Here is a 21,146-nt window from a genome sequence, read left to right as displayed (position 1 = left end):
TATCTAACTGCTTAAAAAAATAGTAATACAAATGTTTTATGGTCTTTCTAAAGAAAAAAAAAAGGTGTGGTTAAAATCTAGGCCTACTAATGCTTGCACCAAACTTTTACTCAAAACCTGCATTAATCTTGGTCCAGACAGATCTATGGTAGCCAAGTCAGAAGGCTGGTGAGCCCCTGAAAATGATGAAACTGGAAATAAGTACTGAGACTACCTCTCAGGTTCCCTGCCAGGTCTTGTAGTTTTGAAATTCCAAACTATTCTGTTAGCGTGCCTTTTTTCTGCTTCAGTTGTATATGGAAGTTTCATAAACAGGAGGAATTACTGGGATGGGTGAACGCTGGAGTGCTGTCAAACAAGAGCGAACAAACTAGAGGGAGTTATTGTCTTCCACCCACCACACCTGGTCTGCTCTGTAGTTTAAAGTTCTGCTGTAATAAGTATGTAGAATATTTCAGAATAAAATGGGCTGATTATTTGTTTTGAGGAGGGGACGTGGGGGGTTGTCCTAAAGAAGTGATTACCTAAAATTGGACTATTGAACTAGTAGCAAGATTTTTAAAAAAATAAATAAATAAATAAATCCAGCTTCGTAATAGATTTTAGGTGCCTATTTTTGAAAGTTTTGGTTATACCTATTAAAATTTAAGTTCTGCTTAAGTCAGTTAAGGCAGTTTTGTTACTTCAAAAAATTGAGTAAATGGTTTTCCCTTTGATTCTGAATTAATTTTAGAGTATCAGACCAACAGTGAGTCAAACAAAGTCCCTAAGTTTTCTAAGTGCAGTTTCTAGCTGTGGGATGTTTAGATGGTGAACTCCTTGTCCCTACTGGAGATCTTGGTGCTATGAAAGCCAACTATTAATAGACCTAGGCATTAATGCATGCAAGGCTTTTTAGTTAGCAATGCCATTGTCAAGTACTCATTTTACGTAGCTAAATGGTATGTTTCAAACTTTATAAAATAAAATGATGGCAATTCTAGCATTTGATTTCTTCAGAAATCAACTAAAGAGAACTGGTGGGGAAGGAGAAAAGAACAGGGGAAAAAAAGTTGAGCCAAGCCAGCATGTTATTTTCTGGTCTGCCTTCGCTTTGCCTACGTGAGTAGCAGACGGGAGGGCTAGTAGCTATGGAAAGCTAGGCTATGCGAGCAAGTTCCCTACGTGGGAAAATATTGCTGGATGTCAGGAGCATGACATCAGTTGTTGAATTGCCAGTGTTTCATCCTAAGTCCAGTCTTCAATGTCAACATCCCTCAACTCAAAATTCACTGTGTTTCCACTTTCATTATTGGGGGGCTTGTTGCTGTCTGGTCTCAGTTTCCTGAGCTCTGTTTGTTGAAGTATGGCAGTGGTTGCTGTTCATTCCAGCAGTATGTGCTGCTTATTCTAGCACAGAATTAGGCTGCTTTGCTAATGCTTCTGCACTACTGAGCCAAACTTCCTCTAAGCAAGAACAAACGTGATGCACAAGCCAGTGAAAGCATTATGGCTCTGGGACAAGTGAAGCAAATTTAGAGAAAGATGACTTAATGGAAATGCCTTTTTTTCCTAATCTTCAGGAGCTAGTGCGTAAGGAGCAGAAGCCAGAGATATTATTTCTCATTAACACTACAAATTCATGGGAGGTGCTAGCATTGAGAAAGCTACAGTGTTTAGGCCTGTAACTTTCAATGTAAAAACAAGAGAGAAACACTTGCCAGTAGCAGTGGAAGTACCCTCCTACCCTATTGACATAGAATTGTAAGATGGGTTGGGTTGGAAGGGACCTTAAAGATCACCTACTTCCAACGCCCTGCCATGGGCAGGGACACTTCCCACCAGACCAGGCTGCTCAAAGCCCCATCCAGCCTGCTACTAGGATTTGGGGGCTGCAGGTGGAGTGGCAAAGAGCAGTGTTTTAGTGTTACATGCAGAGATTTCCTTTTGAACTGGCATTAGTTGTACCTGTGACTCTGTTTTTTGTCCTTATTTCTTATGTGTAGGCCGCTATACAACTGAAAACTCGGTTCGGCATAGTAAACAACCCCAAAATGAGAGATTTGTTGATGTTTTGATTACAGTGTAGCTAAGGATATTTTCATTTTAGTTTAGGCATGTCAATACAGTTGTGTGTAATATCTCTTACTGCTGCTGAAACAGGAGCCATAGATAATCTGAAAATAGCCAGGATTCCACATTACTAACCATGTGATTCCAGAATAGCCTGGTCCCTACTTGTTAACTATCAGTAACCTACTATCGAAGACTATTTTCTAGAAAAGCAAAACAGCTTTCTTGTAACTAATTGAGTAGAGACAGGATTAAGCTTTTTTGCAGATATTTTAAAAGTTCAAGTTTACATACCACTACAAATAGTCACACAAGTTTCTTGATACATCATTTTTTTTTTCCTTCCTAAAACTGCAATATCTTTTTGAAGACCCTGTGAGAAGTTTTTGTAAGTTTTTGGGTTTGTTTTTGTTCAGTGTGTGTGTTTTCTTTAAGTGGCTGGCACTCTGGAAAATTCTAGCCACGTGAGTCATTCTGCACTTGGCTGTTCAGTTAGGGCGTGTTAGTATTTCTATGACACAAGTTCACAAGTTAACTGAAAATAAATACAATAATAAATACAATTTAATGTGAAACACAGGGAACCTTGCTGCTTACTGGATCATGTTCAAAGGTTACAGAATAAAATGATTTGAATATATGTAAAAACTTTCTCACGTTTCATGCACTAACAAAGTGTAGTACACGAAACAGCCCGTGCTTTGCTCAATGGGCTTTTGGAGCAAAACTCATTATGAAGAGACCTCTGAAAGCAAGGCAACATGTTGAAATCTATATTGTTTAGCTTTTGGGGCTGGCAGCATCACTCAGTTCATATGGAAGTGGTGTAGTTCAGTGCTGATAAAGGCTTGGCTCACGCTACAGTAATGTGCCAGAGAACTCGGAAATTGCCAAAAATAGAGTATCATTTAAAAAAAAAAACACCCAACTGCAGTCAGAAGTACACTGAGCTTCATGCAGTAATGATAAGGGCTATCTAGCACTAGCAGCAATACTGCTGAAATACTGAGAGCTCCATATTTTTGGTAACAGCTTTTATTATTTCAATACTTCATAACACAGGCTGAACAATGCAAGGGCTCTTACGTTGACTATACATAGTTTTAAGTCATTGCATTGCTTTATTTTCACCTTTTACAGTATGATTTGAAACAGTCAACATGGATTTTTCACGACTTCACATGTATACTCCTCCCCAATGTGTGCCAGAGAACACTGGCTATACATATGCACTCAGGTGAGAACTCTTTTCTTCTTGTAGAGGAACTGTCTGTGCTCTGACTGTTGTTAATTCTGGAGAGTATAGCTTTCACGGTAAGTAGACAGCCTCTCTAAAGAAGCATGTTTTAACTCGTCTGTTTTGAAAATAACTGGTGTCCTAAATGGAGGAAAGGATACATGCTGAACTGATGGGACAGTGGCTGTGATATGACTCAGTGTTTATTAGTTACTATGAATAAACTAGTCTCCACCTAGTTACGATTTCTGTTCTCTCTCTAAAAGTCACCAAATTCTTAGATGTTTCTATTGCAAGTTCTGTGTGTTTGCTTTTGTGACTTAGCATTATTTTCCACTCTAAAATACTGATTAGTATGTCCTGATTGCTGCTAGTGTGGAATTTGTGTGGAAGTTGCGCATTGGTCACTCTTTATAATCAAAATTGCTTGTTGTGCAAATACAAAAAGCTGTATTCTAATGAACTTGTTTTTTGCCTGTGTTTTTATTAATCTTATCATTAGACACTTCAGTTTTCAGAAAACAACTCTGTAGTGTGTCTACTATTTTCAGTGTTACGCTACTCAAAATAGATGCAATACCCATTTGAGTTTTTTGAATGTTAATAGAGATAGTCTGCTGATTAAATCCATCTAGTTTTTCCTGTTGAATTAGTAAAGGCATTTTGAAGCAAGTATGCATGAATGGGTCTGAGTTACTGGTTTGGCTATTTTAGGATTAAAAAAAAATCATTAAGATTCTTTTTCTATTCTGTGCTTGTAAATCACTATTATGTATTTAACATGTGTTAATCTAGTATTTAGCTTTCAGGATACTTGGCTTCTTGCCATTAAACCAGGAATTGACAAAATTGTAGAATTTAATACTTTTAGAATTTGTTTTTGTATACTCTAAAACCGTGTAGCTGGGGGAGTGTCTTTTTCTTAACTATAGGCTGTCAGAAGCTCTTGCAAAATGGAATGTGTTTATGTTGTACCAATTAAAACAAATTGCAGCTCTTCCTGGAGCTCTAGAAAACGATTGGTTAAATGTTGATTAAATACAAGTGGACGTGCTGGACAACAGAAGCTGACTTTGATTCCTTAGGTTGTTTAGATGATGATTTCATGTCTGTGTGAGCATATCTTTCTTAAACTGAGCTGTGCAATTGTCATCTAATTGGATTTCTTTTCCTGTGTTGTTACATTTGCCTGAAACAATACTACTATGTTCAACGCTACAATCTTCTCCACAGCAACTAATCTTTCTTGCAGAGGAGAGAATAAGAAGATCCTAGTACTAACTTCAGTTATCAAGATTTATTTTTTTTATTTACATTGTAATACTCTTTTTGAAAAGTACTAGAAACGTGAACTTCAATGGCATGCTTGTTCTAACCCCATGTTAATTTCAGTCTGAGCTAGGTTTGTCTCCTTGCTTACTATTTTGTCAGCTATGAGTTGGTTTCTCACTGAAGCAGACAAGAATACCATACAAGCAAGATTAGCCTGCCAGGAAGGGAGGATGCAGAATGATAAGTCCTATTGTGAATTTGGAGTATAGTTCATTTTAACTTTAGTAGCTTTTGTGTGGAAAGTATGTAGAAAGTGTTTGACTTCCTATGTAAACAAAGACTGTTACATTGCAAAGCTGGTAAATTGTGAAGAATTCTTCATAGAAGGGGAGGGTTACACTTCTCAAAGCTTTTTGGAATCCTGTTTTTCTGTGTTAAAACAGAGCTTGCTAAGCTGAAATTTTAAAATGGCCTTAATGAAGGCAGGTATAGTTAAACTAGGTCAACATTTTCTCATTGTAACTCTTCCTTGGATAGGAAGAAAGGATTAGACAGCACTCTAAAATTTCCTCTTGAAAAAATTATACGAAGCCCAAAATCCTAAAATAATGGGGGAAAACTGCTTGGTGCAGTGCCTGCTTTCAGGGTGTTAAGAATAAACTGCAGTCTGCATGCTGAATCTGCAGAAAGCCATGTATTACTCGTGTAATTTTTTCAGTGTTGTGCCAATTAATATTGGAATAACCTGAAGAAAGGGTGAGTTAGGGGAGTTGCTCATCGGAAGTGTTTTCATGCTGAAATTCATTCCCTCCATCCCTGCCTGTGTTTGCTTTGCTTACATCTTGATAAGTCTTGTTCTGCCTTTGACAATTCCATCTTTACAAAATCTGTTTGTGGGCTTCTTTAAAGAAAACTGCTTGTGTGTATAGCACTGGAAAAAAGTTTAATGAATCCAGATGCCATAAAGCTATTAATACATGTAGAGTTGGTTATAAACTATTAATAGAATTTCTATTAATACTTACAGGGATTACTGTGTATTCATAGCTGTTTGTAGTGCTTGTACTTTGTGCTTGTACTCTTTCAGCCGAGATCAGAAAAACATTAAACTGATACAGCTAAATAACCTTTTATCCTCCTCAAAATGCGAGTCAAACTTGTGAATCGCACTCACTTGTCAACATGTAATTTACGCCCCCTCTTCAGGCTGATCTCTCCTCTTGAGATCTTTTGAAACAACATCTTTTGAGATGTTTTTGTCAATTCAGGTACCTCTAACGCTTTTTCTTCCAAGCCTGAATTAAAATGATAAAATTTCAGTTTAATTTTTGTCCCAAAGCATTAAATCAGGATTCATCTTTCAGTGAAGTAATTAGGTAAATGACTATTTGTATGTGTTCTGGGACTAATCAAAGGGTAGCGCCCTTGGTCAGTTGCTGTAAGTGATGCCTTGGAGGTGTTCAGGGCCAGGTTGGACAGCACCCTGACCTAGCAGGTGGCATCCCTGCCATGGCACGGGGTGGAGCTGGGTGGTCTTTAAAGCTGCTTCAAACCCAGGCCATTCTGTGGGTGTGTGATGCCCTGGTCAGAAGGCATGTAAATGCTTGTATGCTGTTTGTATGCCTGTGTCCGTGTTTTATGATGTCTCTTTACACCTAAGAGAAATGTAGCTGTAGCACTTTTCTACTGTGCTCTTAACTAATCAAGAGCATTAATGCCTGCTTTGTGCTGAGGAATGCTCACAAAATACATGATGCTGTCCTCTAGACAAAGGTACATGTGTGCTAAAATTGGCAGATGTCATTCTCATTCCGCTTGTAAAGGTACAACTTGAGAATAATCCCTCTGAATTCTAGGGCATTCTTACTCTGCAGATCTCATGTGAAGGAGGTATCAAGGTAATAGCTAAGAAGCTGGAAATAGATGTAAGATTGGATAAGTCAGCAGGTCTGCCCGCAGCCGGGGGAGCTGCTTGTCAGGGGAAGGAACCCATCTGCACTGTCTCCTAGGTAACCTAGCAGTGTAGGCTAACTGCATCCTGCCTTTAGTGTTTTTTGGCTAGCCGTGCATACTAGGTAGAAATACCATCCATGTACAGGTTCACTTCTGTCTCCTGAAAGGAAGGACTGGTTTTTGTTTGCTGTAATGCCTCTTTTGTGGAAGGAAAAGATCTTTTTCTCAAAACGTGGGGAGTGAAATGGCAAGTTAGATCTGTAGACACCGTCCTGCCTTTGGAGACTTTATTTCAGTATGAAAAGAATCATTTTCCTGTGTAAGCAAGATAAGCTCTTTTTTGTTTAGAATAAAAGGTACAGTGACTTTTTTTTTTTTTTTTAAGGTAGTAGAGCCCACCTCCAGGCTGTGTATTGAACCCAAATTGATATAAATGCTCATTGACATCCCTAATAGCAGCAAGTGTTTGCAAACAGAAACAAATTGAGGCTGCTTACAGCTGTCGGCTTGTCCTGTGTACTTTGTGTTCTTGTGAATTGAGTGTCTGTAAGAAATGTTGGGCAAAGATGAGGCAAAGCAAATGATAGTGGCAAGTGTAAATAGCAAAACTGAGTTCTGAAACAACTGTTTAGGGAGGGACTCAACAGTTAACTATTGAGGCTGGTCACTTCAGGATGAACAACAGGAAGAGCTGTATTTAACCTGTATTCTCGCTTCACATCTGTCACAGTGCAAACTGCTTAAATGTACCATTTTTGAAAAAAACTCTGTTACAGCCGTCTGTGCCTATCCAGATGAAAACTAAGTCTGTTCTCACATGAGGCCACTCCTGTCTGTTTCCTTTTCCCCTCACCCCAAACATCGGGAAGGATTAATCAGCATAATGTATAAAGTATGCCAGATTGATCTTAAGCCGTGCTTAAGACTCCTGCCTTGCCCAAGGTTGCACTGTGCATGGCAGCATTAGCAGGCAGATCAGTACAATCAGGCAGGTGGTGCCAAACACCTGCTGTCAGATCTGCCTACCTCTGGGCGATAGAAGAAGCCATTCCAGACAAACTCTGGTCTGGTTCTGTGAGCTGATTGCCTGTCTGCTGCTGGAGCACCAAACTCAGCACATTGCAGGAAAGAAACTAGGTTTTTTAGGCAAAAGAAATTCAGTTGACGTGCTCTATCTCAGTTGCACCTTGTATGCTTTATTTCACATTGTGCAGCAATCAAGAAACTTGCTTCAGAAGCACCCCCTCATCAGAATTAAGTCACTGCTGTAAGTGTAGCTAGGAGGACTCGTGATGTTAACTTATTTGTATGCCAGAGTAATGCACCACTTCCATACGATTACTTTGTAATGTTCTGTGATTTTTATTGTTTGCATCAGAAAGGTTGCTTTTGCAAAATTCCATTTTACAGCAGCTGTTTGGATGCCTTCTTAACAGGAAAGAATCCATTTTAAATTCTTACTGCACAGGAGAATATTCGCTCAGCTCTAACTTGTTTGTTCGTTCTAGGGATTTTGGTGAGGAAGCTGCTTCAATACTTCATACATTTCTCAGTTGTGTTTTTTTCCCCTCAAAAAAGAAAAACCAACCCCAGGAGTATTAAAGCACCTTCTGTTACAGCTCTGCATATTCCTGCGGCCCAGCAGGGGACAGACTCCATTGGTGCGTTGACCTAGAGCGTTTTGAGTTTAGACCCTTTGGTTCACAGTGCTAAGTGGTTCTAGGAGCTGGCCTGCTGCAGGATGCCCTGCGATGACAAGCTCTGCTCAGTTACATAACTGAATGTTTCTGTTCATTGTGAGTGCAAGTTTAGCTCAAGGCTAAGCTTCTGTTTTAGGAAACGTGTGTCTTACTGATCCTTCTGCTTAATCTATTTGTATTTGCCTTGTGTTTCTGCTTTGCTTTCATTGTGAGTTTTCAGGAGGATTCTGAGAGAATTAAGTGTAAAGATGTGTAGTGTTCCTGGGATATTGGTGTGAAGCTTGTCTGTGTGTAAATTTGCCCTTTGTGTGATGAAACATGAAACAAAAATGAAAATGAAACTACCTTGTGACTTAGTGTACTGTGATTTTTAATTTGTTGCTAGGCACGATAAAGAAACTTTGTCACAAATGGCTTTGTCTCTTCAATTGATCTCAGAAGTTCTGTGTGTGTGGGGCTGCGCTATGAATGTTTACTCTGGGTCAACTGCAAACATGTTTTCCATGGCAGTTGTTTCTTTCTAACTGTGATTTGCTTTCCATTGTTAAACTTGTAATGGGAATTGCTTGGGAGAACCTTGAATACCTTCATACTCCTAAACTGTTTGAGTAACACAGCGTATCGTGTGGGGTTTGCTCCACAGCCCTGGATAAACTACTTTTAATGGAAACAGTCTAACTTGAATGGCATGTTTGTTTCTAGGGGAATTTTCTCTTCAACTCTGGTAACTTTGCCATTCTTATTTTGCTTTAGTTCAAGTTATTCTTCAGATGCTTTGGATTTTGAAATTGAACACAAAATAGATCCAGTATTTGATTCACCAAGAATGTCACGGCGTAGTTTACGGTTAGCTGCTGCAGGATTTAATAAAACAGATGATGCCCGAAGTGATACCCTTCATGACAGCTCTTACTCTGGAAACGTGACTTTCAGAGAACAGTCTAAGTAAGCATTTTTATAATCACAATTTATTGGAGTCTTGAGACTTGCTGTTTGAATGTGATAGTACAAAAATAGTTTATTTTTATTCCTTGTTCTCAAAGTTTACTATCATAATTTTGAAAAGGATATTCATTATGTGGTTTATAATGAAGTCTTTGCAGAACTGTAGATGCTTTAAAGTGATAATTTTCTTTGAAACCTGACTTGTCCAGTCACATCTGTATTGAAAAAGCCTTTAAAAAAACAAACAAAACAAAACACAAAACTTTAGTGCTATGTCTCTTATCTTTGCTTTGTTCTCTAGGGTGGTAAGGCAGCGCAAAAGTACAAATAAACAATCTGGCAGTGTGAGAGACACACCGAGGAAAACCCTATTCAGCTCTCCCGTTTATAGCCAAAGCAGTTTCAATAGCCATACCACTGATGCATCCATGGTGTCCACAGTATTGGATGAATCTTCGATTCGAGAGCAAACAGAAGTTGATCATTTCTGGGGTAGGTAATGATTGCTATTGGTCATCAAACTGTGAAAAACACTTATAGACATATGTTTATACACACCAAACCATGTCTTCCCCACTTGTTTTTCCACACTGCCCCCGAACACCTGCACATACTTCTACTTGTGCTGTAGGTGTCTCATTGCTAAGATGTCTGCTGGAAATTTGCACTCTAGTAAAGCTGGTTGTGCTGACATATTCAACATCAGGACATACTGCACAGTGTAGCCGATATATAAACCAAAAGTATACGATTATGTGACACAACATTATAGGTGGTATAGGTTTACAGATAAGAATTTTAAGTTATATTTTTATCTCTATCACTTCAAAACGTGCATAGAGTAAACACATAACTTGAAGTTTCTCTTGAAAAAACAAAGGACAAGATTTTTTTTGTTTGTTATAGGCAGTAGTGTGTTTGAATTTAAAATACCTTAGTCTGAAAGTTTTAACTTAGCAGTACTTTAGGATTTCCCAAGAGGTTTCTTGTTTGTGTCATTGGTTGGTTTGTTTTAGCAAGTATGTACAGGTATGCTTTTCTGGAGTCTTTTTTCATTGTAGAGGAAAATATGGGAGTTAACTATATAAAGTATTGTGCAGGAGATCAGTGTCTAATTATATCTCCCAGTTCAGATTACTTTGTTTTTAGTCAGTATGCTTGTGACCTCTCAAGAGTACTAATGTGAAAAATTGTTTCAAACTTAGTAGAATGCATGCTAAACTTTAGATTACTTGTCTCTTGAAACAGAATCTTAAAACATGGTAGTACCAAAGTGTAATTACTAAGCAACGAAAACAGCGTAAGCTTGTAATTAACAGATTTGAAGTCAAATGGGAGTTAAGGAAAAGTGTAGCTTTGTCATTCATATTTTGCTGCTTTTGTGATAGAATGCTTTTTATTAACTGTTGCCATACTACATTAATATCTGAATAAAAGACTTTGCTAATCTGAGGGACTGAAAAAAAAGTTAAATACCAATCATTTAAGACCGCAAAGAAAAGTCATTTTTAAGAATCCTAATTTAAGTTCATGTCAGATATAATAGTTGTTTGTGGGGCTTCCTGATATTTGGGAATGAACTCGTCTTTTTTTTTTCTTTCTTCTTTGAAGGTCTTGATGATGATGGCGAACCTAAGGGTAACTAAGCTTTCCTTCTGCTTTTCCATGCGTTCTATTTAATGGTAATTAGTGCAATTAATTTTTGCACTGAATTTTCTACTCTTGGTTTGCTAGGTAGTGGTACTATGCTAACACAGGGAAATGGAGATATGGCAACAGCAGAAACACAGACCACAATGATAAATGGCTACACCTGCAGTGATTGCAGCATGCTTTCTGAACGGAAGGAGGCTCTTACAGCAAAATCAGCTTCTTATGTGCCATCTTCCAGAATTTACTCTAGGGACAGGAGCCAGAAACATCCATCTAGTAAGTAACTTTCTACTGTGCTTTGTTTACATAGCAGAATGTTATATGGTTTAATTGATGCATTTTCCTCGTAGTGCTATTTAAGTACTCTTCCTCCCCTGTTTAATTATTGGTTAATATAAATCTAGAGATTGGATTGTATGAAATATTTTTGTTTCTGTATCAACTGAAACTCATGGTATCTTAAGTTATATGTCCAAAATGATATGAAACACAATGTGCTGCTGCAACCAGCATTGATATTTAAGTGTCTCTTGATTTGTTATCAGACCACATGTTTGTCAATGGATTTTCAAATTGGAACTTTTCTAATATGGTCCAATTATTTTTTTCTTAAGTGACTTGAACTTTCAAGACTGAGTAGAATTGTTACTTAGCAGTGTTTCTGTTACCCCAGAAAACCTGGAGATACATGTCTACTTCTTTGTAGGTTTTTTTATTTAACCTTTTAGGCTATTAGAGTTGTTTTTTAAGAGGTGAACCGCAACCACTCGAAAGATTGAACTCCAAAGGAGAAAAAACTCTTTCTAAATAGACTGTATAGCGACTATATTCTTGAAACTTGAAAACACTTGAATCTGCTGGGGGAGGAGAAGAAGAGAGGAAGACTTCTGCCTTCCTAAGGCAATCTCCATTCTCTGGATAGTGGATAGTTGGCATCAGTGTCTTGGCTTTATCTATGTATCTGTTGCATAGCATCCTGAGCTTCTTTATTGTTGGAAGTCCTCAATGATCACTAATGTGATATTTCTTCAATGGCCTTGAATTAGAAAGGAACCTCTTTTGGGATTCTGTAAATGTGTTATTCTTGAATGATGCACGTTTTCAGTAGCAATAAACCTGTTTTGGAGTGCAAGGTATGACTTCGAACACTTTTGAGACAAGTATTTCCTTTCTGAAACTGTATAGCACAGGTAGGAATTCTGTTATCTTGGCAAAATGAGCTAGTTTTTGACACTGTATGGAAGCTGTTGTGTTCCAGAGTTCGTATTCACAGAGGATAATCTTAGAAATGAATCCATCTTTATATACTCTTTTGAACTCTAACCCAGCAATTGAAGTTGTGTCGGGGGTGGGACAGCACGGAATCATGGCAGGTTTTTGGAATGTGGCTGATACTAGGAAAGCAGCACTATGGAGGACTGATTTTGTTCCTGCTGCTCAAAGGAGAACTCTCTTCAGCACTTGAGGCAGACCTCTACAGTAACTCTCTTCCCTTAGTGTAAATGCAAGAAGAAGGTAAAAAGTCCTTTCCCTTGTAAATCCAAATTGTTTGGAGTTGTGGCTCATAAAATCATGATTGACAGCTCAAATCGCTGAGAAATCGTTAGTTCTGTAAGCAAGGAATTCATCACTATTCACTGGAGTTCTTAATTCCTCACTAAGGAAAAGTACTTGTGCTGAAGCCATCGTCTTGAAGTCGTAGTTCTTGCAAAAACATTCACCTGTAATACCAAATGCATCTAGACTTCTCAAACCATGCTTTCTTGAGTGTCGTGCTCCTGGCTAAACAAAGGCTTTTGATGCTTCATCCTCACTTTTCTGCAAGTTAATGGTCATCAGAGAATAGAGGTACATCTTTATGTGAGTGAATAACTTATATTCACACTTCTTTTTTTTAATAGGGGGCACGTATTTCTTCATGAGTAAGATTCTGCGATTGGTCAAACATACTGCAACATCTTTTGCATCCCTGTTAGTGCAACTATTTCAAATGGTTTTGCTGAAGCTGAGTTATGAATTTAAAGGTACCTTTTCAGTTGTCTTCCTTGGTCTCCACAGAAAACCAGTGTGTCTTTCTTTGTGTTTTTTTCTTACAGACTTCATGTATGGCACTATGGTGTTCTTTTTTTTTATAGTCTTGGCTGGCTCTTGTCTTTCTCTCTTATTTTTTAATTCTCTCACTTGTGCTGCCCTTTTCATATTTTGCCTCTGTTCTGGAAGTATCAGGATCCAGGTATGTGAGAGACATCTGTGTTTTAGTTATGATTCCCATGTTGATTTTCTACTAGAAGATTGTAGAAGATAGAAGCTTAAGTTGTTTTTCAAAACTGTTTTGTGTGATAGTGTGGAATCTTAACTGCTCAGTGACTGCTAAGGTTTGGACTACTTTTTTGAATCTTTCAGGCCATTTTGCACTTAAACCTTAATTCAATTTGTCTTGTAAATCTAAAACTCCAGTTGTTGCTCTGTATTACAATAATACACATCTTGTTTTCCTTGAATAAGTTCAATTCTTGTTTTCCTTGAATAAGTTCGATTCTTCTTTGCCTTTTTCGTCTGTAACATATGCTCTATGAGTGAAGTTAAATCACTCTATATAGAAGGTAACTGATTTTTATGTGTGTATAAAAATTTCTTGTGTATTTTCCTGTCTTCTCTGCCTCAGTGCTCTATAGCCTGTCTTTGCTCTTTTCTCAGTTGCTTAAGATTTCTGATAAAACCAATATAAAGACGTGGCTCACTTGACAGATGGGAATAGTTACTCAGGATTTGATGAGTTGTAACTTGTTTTTTAAATTAACTTTGCTATCTGAAAAGAAGCAGGAAGATATTTTTTCTTTTTTCAACCCAGAAACCCCTTCTTATTTAAGGAAGACAAAATAGGATTGCAAAGGGTATACTTCTTCCATGATTATTTTTCAGGTTTCCTATGGGTAACGTGGCTTTTAATAGTGAACCAAACAAATTTAGTTAAAATCAAGATATATGAAAGGCTTTGAGCTTGAGAATTGCATTCCATTTATCCTTTCTGGATATATTGCAGCTCACTCAGATTACTGTGGAAGCATGAATGTAAAGGAGTTTTACAGAGAGGATAGCCATCATGATGTGAATGAGGAATCAATATGTAAGTACAAGAATTTATTACCATTAGCCTTGGGCTGTATGCTAGGGTGTTGCTCTAATGATGGTATGGAAGCTACACAGTAAATGCTTGTTTTCTAATTTAGGTGTAGAGGGGAGAACAGTGATTACCTAGTATACTGTACCCCAGACAAGTTTTAGTATGTTGGAGTTTGCTTAATAGTTCTTGGCTTGCTAACTGATGTCATGAAGTAGACTTGTTCAAATTATCTTGTAACAATCTTGATTTGATCCTGATTTTGTCCCATTAATCACCTGTTACCACAACCAACAGGTGATGACTGTAAGGGGAAGAAACTTCTTGAAACATACACCACAGAGCACATGCAATCTTCAAGGGCTAAAAGGGTAGCAAGGACCATTTCGCACACCTTTTCTTATGCAGGTTGACTTGAACATTTTTTTTATTTTGCTTTTATTTTGCATCACAATGTCTCAATATTAATCATTCGTACTGTTCTGTGATTATTTTTTCTAAAATCTTCATCTATCAATGTAGACTAAAATGTAAAGTGTCTAGGAAATCAAATTGCTTAACATCTTTCAGCATCTTTCTTTTCTGATTTCTTGTGCTGATAATGGCTTTTGTACAAGCTTGGTAGCTGGCTTACCTATTTAAAAACAAGGTGTGGTGACAGCATACATCTTGTGTGTTAGACAGAAAAGTCGGATTGTTAATTTATTGCGCTTTGGGGAAGCCTGTACTCTTGATAGGGTAGAAAGCCGCTGTTAAAGGAATATGAGGTATGGGTATGCAATAATTTAAATAAAGGGTTTTTAACATTTTTTTTTTGTTCTAATGATAGTCAGTTTTTACAGGAATCCTATACAGTGATAGACTCTTCCCTGTGAGATGAGTGTTCCCTAGTTTGAATGGCACAGGCATCAAGAATCGGTTGAGCGTTCTTTATTCAGCAAAGGAAAATGATTTGAGACCCTTCATTCACTTAAATGCTTTGCAAAATGTTGGGTTGGTATATCTATAATCCCTCAGATTAACCTGGACATATCTGCTAATCTAAAAATGTAGGATTACTTTCTAAATGTCTCTTATGTAGTCTGTTCTGTGGAATGAACAGTCCTAGTCCTAGATACAGTAGCTGTTGGCTTCAGTAGGATTGAAGTTACAGCATTTTGTTGTAGCCTGCTGCTTTTGGCTTTTGTTTTAAGAGACTTGAAATTGACATTCTGAAGATCCCTGGGAGCATTCAATTAAATGAAAATTAATTGCTTGTAACTTTCATTAGTGTTTTTTTTTCTGTTTATCAGTATATTTGAGATGACATTAACTCTTTCACTGGGTTTTTAAATTTTGTTTCCTTTTTTTTACATATGAACCTAGATAACAAACTCAACGCGTAATTCAGAACAAATACAACACTTTTAAAATGATGTGCTTAAAACATTTTACAGTATTACTTTTTTGATATTATCCATTATATTTGGCATGTTGTTCTGATAATGCCGTGATACAAAATATAAACTTTGTCTATTGAGAAGTGGTATTCTAACTACATAGAGGTTGTTGATTGTTGTCTATTGCTATACCTGAGAATTCTGCTTCTAAATTGTCTTGATTTTGCTTGGATTCATATTTATGAATGATTCACTTTGCTTTTAAATACTGAAAAGACAAGTCTGTAGGTTACTGGAAGGTATGGTTTAAAATTAAGCAGAACAAGTAATGATCGGGGTAATTGAGTTTATTCTAGTGCATGTACTGCAAGAGAACCTTAAGCTTATTACCATATAGTTAATTTGTTATAACCTAGGTTACTTTATGCTTCACGTGTTGCGAACAGTGGGAGCAACCGGATGGCTTGTGTCTCAGAAGGTGTTGTCTCTACTTTGGCTGGCCATTCTTTCTCCAGGTTACTATCCTAATTTGTGTGTGCATGTCTGTACATTGCCTGTTTCTTCTTGGCAAAGTAGGAATCTGCAGTAGTTGGCTTACACTAATTCTGCTGTGCTTATGCTGTAACTTTGATATCTTGAAATGCACATGCTACTGTGCTTTATTGACCAAAATATGGTTAATAAGAACATGCTTCTGTTCGCAGGCATAATGGGAGACTAACCAGACTGTTTGATGAGGGACTATGTGTGTGAATAACCCAGATAAGGGGTGTCAAGAAAAATGGGGTGTGTTTTGGTTTGCTAGTCACTTCCTGTCATGGTATTCCTCTTAGCAAAAACTCGTTCTGCTAATCTGTGCATTTCTTGAAACATACTGAGGTCCTCGGTGTGTAATAACTTGGACTCAAACTTCGCTGTTGAATTTCTGGCAAGATAGCATTGTTACAAGAGATTTGTTTCTTCTTTTTGCATGGCTATTGCTTTTGTTGAGTACCTGTTGTTATAATGCTGTCATACTGTGATACAAACCTAGATGTTAATCTGCGTGTGTTGCCTGTGCTTGTGCCTTTCTCTGCCCTGCAAAGTACTCTTGGCCACAGTTGCATGTCCCTCTCCTTGGTTTCCGTGAACATGTGCTGCAATAACTATTTCGTGTCACTGCTTTTGTCTTCTAGGGAGAGCAGCTTCTGGCGTGTTCAGGTTGCTTAGAACTGGCTGGTATCAACTTGTTACTTTGCTGTCTTTGCTCAAGGTGTTTCTTCTTAGAAGGTATGTATTCTTTCCAAATAACTTCTTGTGAGCAAATTCTTTACCCAGATATTACATAATAAATGCATTGTTTCTTTCCTGTCCTTCTCTAGATGCCTTCCAAAGATTTTCAAGCTATTACTGTTTGTCATCCCACTGCTGTTTCTATTAGGTACGTGAATTGTTTAGTTATCATACTGATTGCTTCCTACTGCTGTACCAAAATAGTACTTTTAGTTGAACGTTAGGCTTAAGGAGATAATTCAGAAGCAAAAAGACCAAGTTTCAGTTTGTGAAGCGTTTGTGAATGCTTTCAAAGTACCATAGGCTCTTTTCCTATGAAAGGAATAACTTTGGTTTAATTTCATAGAGCTCTTCAAACAGAGTAAGTATAAATGCGCTGAAGACTCTTTTCCTTACTTCCCTTTATAGGAACAGCATTGAGATCATAAAGGGTAGGCTATGTACTGATTGCTTTTGATTGCTGTCAATCTCCATAAAACTGTGTTTAAATTCTCTTAACGGTGCACACTAAATCATTCTTTTTCTTTAAACCATACCTTAACTGCTTGAAATACTGCTACTTTAGACAGGTTAGCTGGCAATGTTCCAAGCTGGTTGTCTCTTTTGAAATAGAAGGTGTTGAGATATTTTTGAAAAGCAACTTCATGTCTTTGCATGCCCTAAAAAGCTTATATCCACTTTAGGGAGAAGATAACTTCTAAGAGACTTACAGTGGGGAGCTTTAGGGAGAATAAGAAAGGAAGAAGATACCCTGTGTAGGAAACACTATTTCTTCTCACTAAGATATTGCAGAAATAAACGTAGTCTTTGTCAATTGCTGTTTCCATGGAAGCATAAGTTTCTTCCAACTTCTGTTAGATATTATGCAATGCAGTATGAAGTAAATAGGGTGTAAGGCAAGATATTTTCCCTTAAGTTAATAGGATGTAAAGGAAAATATTTTGCCATAAGATAAAAAGCAATATTTATACTCACCTTCAGTGAGTATGGCCTGTCCTACTCAATAAATGGGATCTATGTTCCGGGGAAGTAGTAATACAAAAGTAAGGATATATCAGGATATATAAGCAGAAGTCACCTGCCTCATAGTTGTGTAAGTGGTACTGATGGATGTTCCCTAATGCTCTTGAGTGGTTGACTTTAAAAAAAACATTAAGTTGGCTCATGTAGCTAACTCCTATTCAGACTGGGGTAGTGTCTACTGTGTGTTAAAATGAAAGGTAGTTTGTGTCCTTAAATAAGAAGACAATCTGTAGATTGAACACCCTTTCTGCTTTTGCTTCTGCTCACTAAAGGTATATGGTTCTGGGGGTTTGATGGCTTCGTTTCATTATTGCCTTTGTTGAACTGGACAAGAATTGATAAAGTACAGAGGATAGATGACTCTATTTATGTTCCTGAGCCCCAGCCTGGTTCTTCTCATACTGTACAGCCTACAAAGGTAAGGCAAAACAGTCTAGGCGAGTACTTTAGTCTCTTAAGACCTCTTAACTCCCCTGTCCTCAGTATTTTGCAATAACTGCTTGACATCCAAGAGTAATGAAAATAACTTTTATATATTAAAAAAAAATCTTTACACCTTAGGATACCATAAATATCTTTGATTCCGGTCGTATAAGTGAGCTGGAAAAGCAAATGGCCTTCGTGTCTGATAGATGCCATCACCACGATGAAGAGTACAGTAAAGTGATGCTTCTACTCCATAATCTTCAAGATCAGGTTGCCCAGATGGGTGACAGAAGTGAAATATTGAAGCTAATAGAAAATGTAATGGGTCAACATCTTAAAGAGATGAAACTGGAGGAAAAGGTAAAGATAAGTCAGTTACTGACACTTTCTGAGACTGATAATAGTATTATTTTATTAATGTGGTTTATTAGTGATCTGTCTTTATGATTCTCTTCTTGGTATGAATTAACTCTTAAGCAGTAAATATGAGGAAGTGCTCAGTAGTATTCTGTTATTGCTGACAACGAAATGATTCCGGATAGATGGTCTAAAGTAGAATCTTATGTTGCTGAGAAGCAGCTGGATTTACCTGTTTTAATACAGAAAGGAAACACTAGGAAAGACTAGTGATGAAGGGATTTTATGGTAAACTTACCTGCGTGTAACTCCTCCTACCGTGGAATCAAATCTTTTTATTTTCTATTACAAACTTTAATTTATTATGCTACCTGCAGGATAAATCACTTAAGCACTCTTGATATTCTTTGATCACAGAATGAAAGAAACATTGTACTTTTTATAAAGTGTCAGTTATGCTATTTGTACTCAAAGTACACGCCTTTTCCTTCCCTGTTTTTCAGACTGACTTCCTGGCTTTACATCGAGAACATGAGCTGCGCATTGTGATGCTGGAAGATCTTCTTAAAAAGCTGTCTGCTGAATCTAAGGTATTGAAAGTCAGCTTTGATAAGTAGCTATAGTGGTAACTAATAAAATAGGATAAAAGCTTTAAGTTGTGTGTTAGCTATCCCAAAATCCAGTTTGCTTCATTTTAGCTTTTAATGCTTGTTTAAGTCTCAAAACCTGTGCTCTTTCTCTTCCTTCTCCATTCTTAAAGGTATTTTCAGTTTAAAGGTTAAAAATTACTCTGCCAGGGAGGTAGATGCTATTTGGAATAAAATCTTATGATACAGAGGCACAAATATAAATAACGTAGGAACATACTCCTGTATAGGTGGGGCTAGAAAGTGTCACTTTTTCATTTGTGTTTATTCTTTCTGTATGTTAAACTTAACGCTTTTTGTATTTTTTTAGGATATTCAGAAGGAGTTTGACATAGCCAAAGCAAAAACAGTAAGGTATGAGCAATTTTTAAATATTTTTTCCAGTCCTAGAGCTAACTGATGGCAATAGACATTCTTTGAAATACAATTATAATTTCCCTTGTGTCAGTTAACTGACCTTAAGAGTGTATGTCAGCAAGCACAAACTTGATTTTCTAATGCCGAACATCAGCACAAGGCCCACTTCTGACGTGAGTGATCTGCAGCTACATGTTTTACTAGAGAAATCTGCTTATGTAGCAGAGTAGAATGACTTACGTATTTATGGAAGCTTGAGAGTTTTTCCTTAAATTGCTTAGTGAAGAATACAGTAGATGACTTTGATACACTTTACATTTAACTTTTTTTTTTTAATTTTACGATTTATAAACTTAATTTGTGTTTTTGGTTTGTCATCTATACTCACTACTAATGTACTGTGTGTAATACTAGAAAAAAACAACTGCAGAACTTCGTTAAGTAGTTTCCCCTTTGGGAGGAGAAAAACACTTAGTGAATTTTAATTTAAATTAGATGTAAATAGCTTCTAAATGCTGACTAATACTGTTTTTTCCAATACTGCATACTGAACACTGATCTGTAGTGGTCATGTAACCTGCTACCTATAGACACAACCAAAACCAGAATAACTTTGTAGGCAGGCAAGCGTTAACTAAGGTAACCTGCAATTCACTCTAATCAGTGGCAAACTCAGGCAAATAAAGCTCAACTGGTCTGTCCAGCCTTAAGCTACCAGAAATCTGTGTCTGAGTTACTAACTTGTCAATGTGATGATGTTCTGAAAGTCATCGCTTCTGGATTTGTTCACAAGTTTGAAATGTTTTGCTTTGAATAAATTCATTCGAAGTATGCCTTAGCACCTTCAAGGAGCTGTAAGCTCCCAATGTCCATTTCTGAATAACTGAACTACGAAAGCACTTTGTGGTAGACGAATATATTCTCATGCCTTTGGAATTTGATGGAATGATTGAAACTGCTCTTTCCTAATTATTGACTCCTTGTTTTTATCAGAGAGGATGAACATAATCAACTTTTATCCAGAGTTAAAAAGCTAGAACTAGAGTTGTCTCAGGTGAAATCGGAGCTGTTAACTGGGGAAAGTGCAAAGACGAGTTGTGAGAAAATGGATGTCATTCATGAAAAAGTAAGTTCTGTCATCATTCTTGTAAAACTTAGTAATACTAGATTTCATTCACAAACTTATTTGAAAGGCACTGCAAAAGTAACATGGTGATAGTATTCATTTTAAAGAACAGTAGTGTTTTTGGTAGTGGTACTGTGACATTTTTTTCCATTACTATGTGGCGTCTTATCAGATGAGTTTGTGGTTTGTTTTCCACAATGGCAGTTTTATTTGCATTTGAGATGATGCAATAGCAGTTGTGTGTATTGTACATTGCTGTTACAGCTGGTGCTACAGCTGGTGTATCATGTAAATATGGAAAGGAGGTCATGTAAAAGCTAGTTAGGTTTTTGATCTGAGACTTATTTAAAAAATAAAAAAAATCGTTCTCTATTTTTTTGATGCCTTCTGTAAGGTTCAGTTTGAATATAGACAATAAAATATAGGTCTAGATTCAGGATTATCCACTTTGACTAAAATACCGTATCTGAGTGTCATCACAAGATAGTCTAGCTACATGTATGTCTACAAATCAAAGTATGCCATAAGCAAGTGACTTAGTGATGTGCTTAACTAGGCCTAACAGGTACACTGCTCCCCTTAAGAGCTGAATGTTGCAATCAACTTATTTTTGTTCTGAAACAGAC

At 37.2% G+C, this 21,146-nt stretch overlaps 1 protein-coding gene across 22 annotated transcripts in view; it reads left to right on the top strand.

Annotated features, from left to right (window-relative positions):
• The window catches only part of SUN1 (Sad1 and UNC84 domain containing 1), a 34,471-nt gene that overhangs the window by 7,773 nt on the left and 5,552 nt on the right, over nucleotides 1-21,146 (top strand). For 6 of the 22 annotated variants that reach the window (XM_084536498.1, XM_084536499.1, XM_084536482.1 and 3 more), the window contains 16 exons: nucleotides 3,193-3,289; nucleotides 8,968-9,159; nucleotides 9,461-9,651; nucleotides 10,771-10,797; nucleotides 10,894-11,088; nucleotides 12,714-12,836; nucleotides 13,856-13,939; nucleotides 14,231-14,341; nucleotides 15,729-15,827; nucleotides 16,488-16,581; nucleotides 16,674-16,732; nucleotides 17,880-18,025; nucleotides 18,169-18,393; nucleotides 18,894-18,980; nucleotides 19,348-19,391; nucleotides 20,388-20,520. In XM_084536498.1, the coding sequence (XP_084392624.1) occupies nucleotides 3,213-3,289; nucleotides 8,968-9,159; nucleotides 9,461-9,651; nucleotides 10,771-10,797; nucleotides 10,894-11,088; nucleotides 12,714-12,836; nucleotides 13,856-13,939; nucleotides 14,231-14,341; nucleotides 15,729-15,827; nucleotides 16,488-16,581; nucleotides 16,674-16,732; nucleotides 17,880-18,025; nucleotides 18,169-18,393; nucleotides 18,894-18,980; nucleotides 19,348-19,391; nucleotides 20,388-20,520 (1,887 nt within the window). In that variant the 5' untranslated portion in view covers nucleotides 3,193-3,212. Of the gene's footprint in view, nucleotides 1-3,192; nucleotides 3,290-8,967; nucleotides 9,160-9,460; nucleotides 9,656-10,770; nucleotides 10,798-10,893; nucleotides 11,089-12,713; nucleotides 12,837-13,855; nucleotides 13,940-14,230; nucleotides 14,342-15,728; nucleotides 15,828-16,487; nucleotides 16,582-16,673; nucleotides 16,733-17,879; nucleotides 18,026-18,168; nucleotides 18,394-18,893; nucleotides 18,981-19,347; nucleotides 19,392-20,387; nucleotides 20,521-21,146 lie in introns of all 22 variants that reach the window. The other 16 variants (XM_084536485.1, XM_084536486.1, XM_084536484.1 and 13 more) reach the window with 11 other exon arrangements.

Source organism: Aythya ferina (assembly GCF_964211825.1).
Source record: "Aythya ferina genome assembly, chromosome: 15".
Taxonomy (NCBI): Eukaryota; Metazoa; Chordata; class Aves; order Anseriformes; family Anatidae; genus Aythya; species Aythya ferina.
The sequence above is the reverse complement of the archived record's forward strand: the minus strand, read 5'-3'. Positions and strand labels throughout refer to the sequence as shown.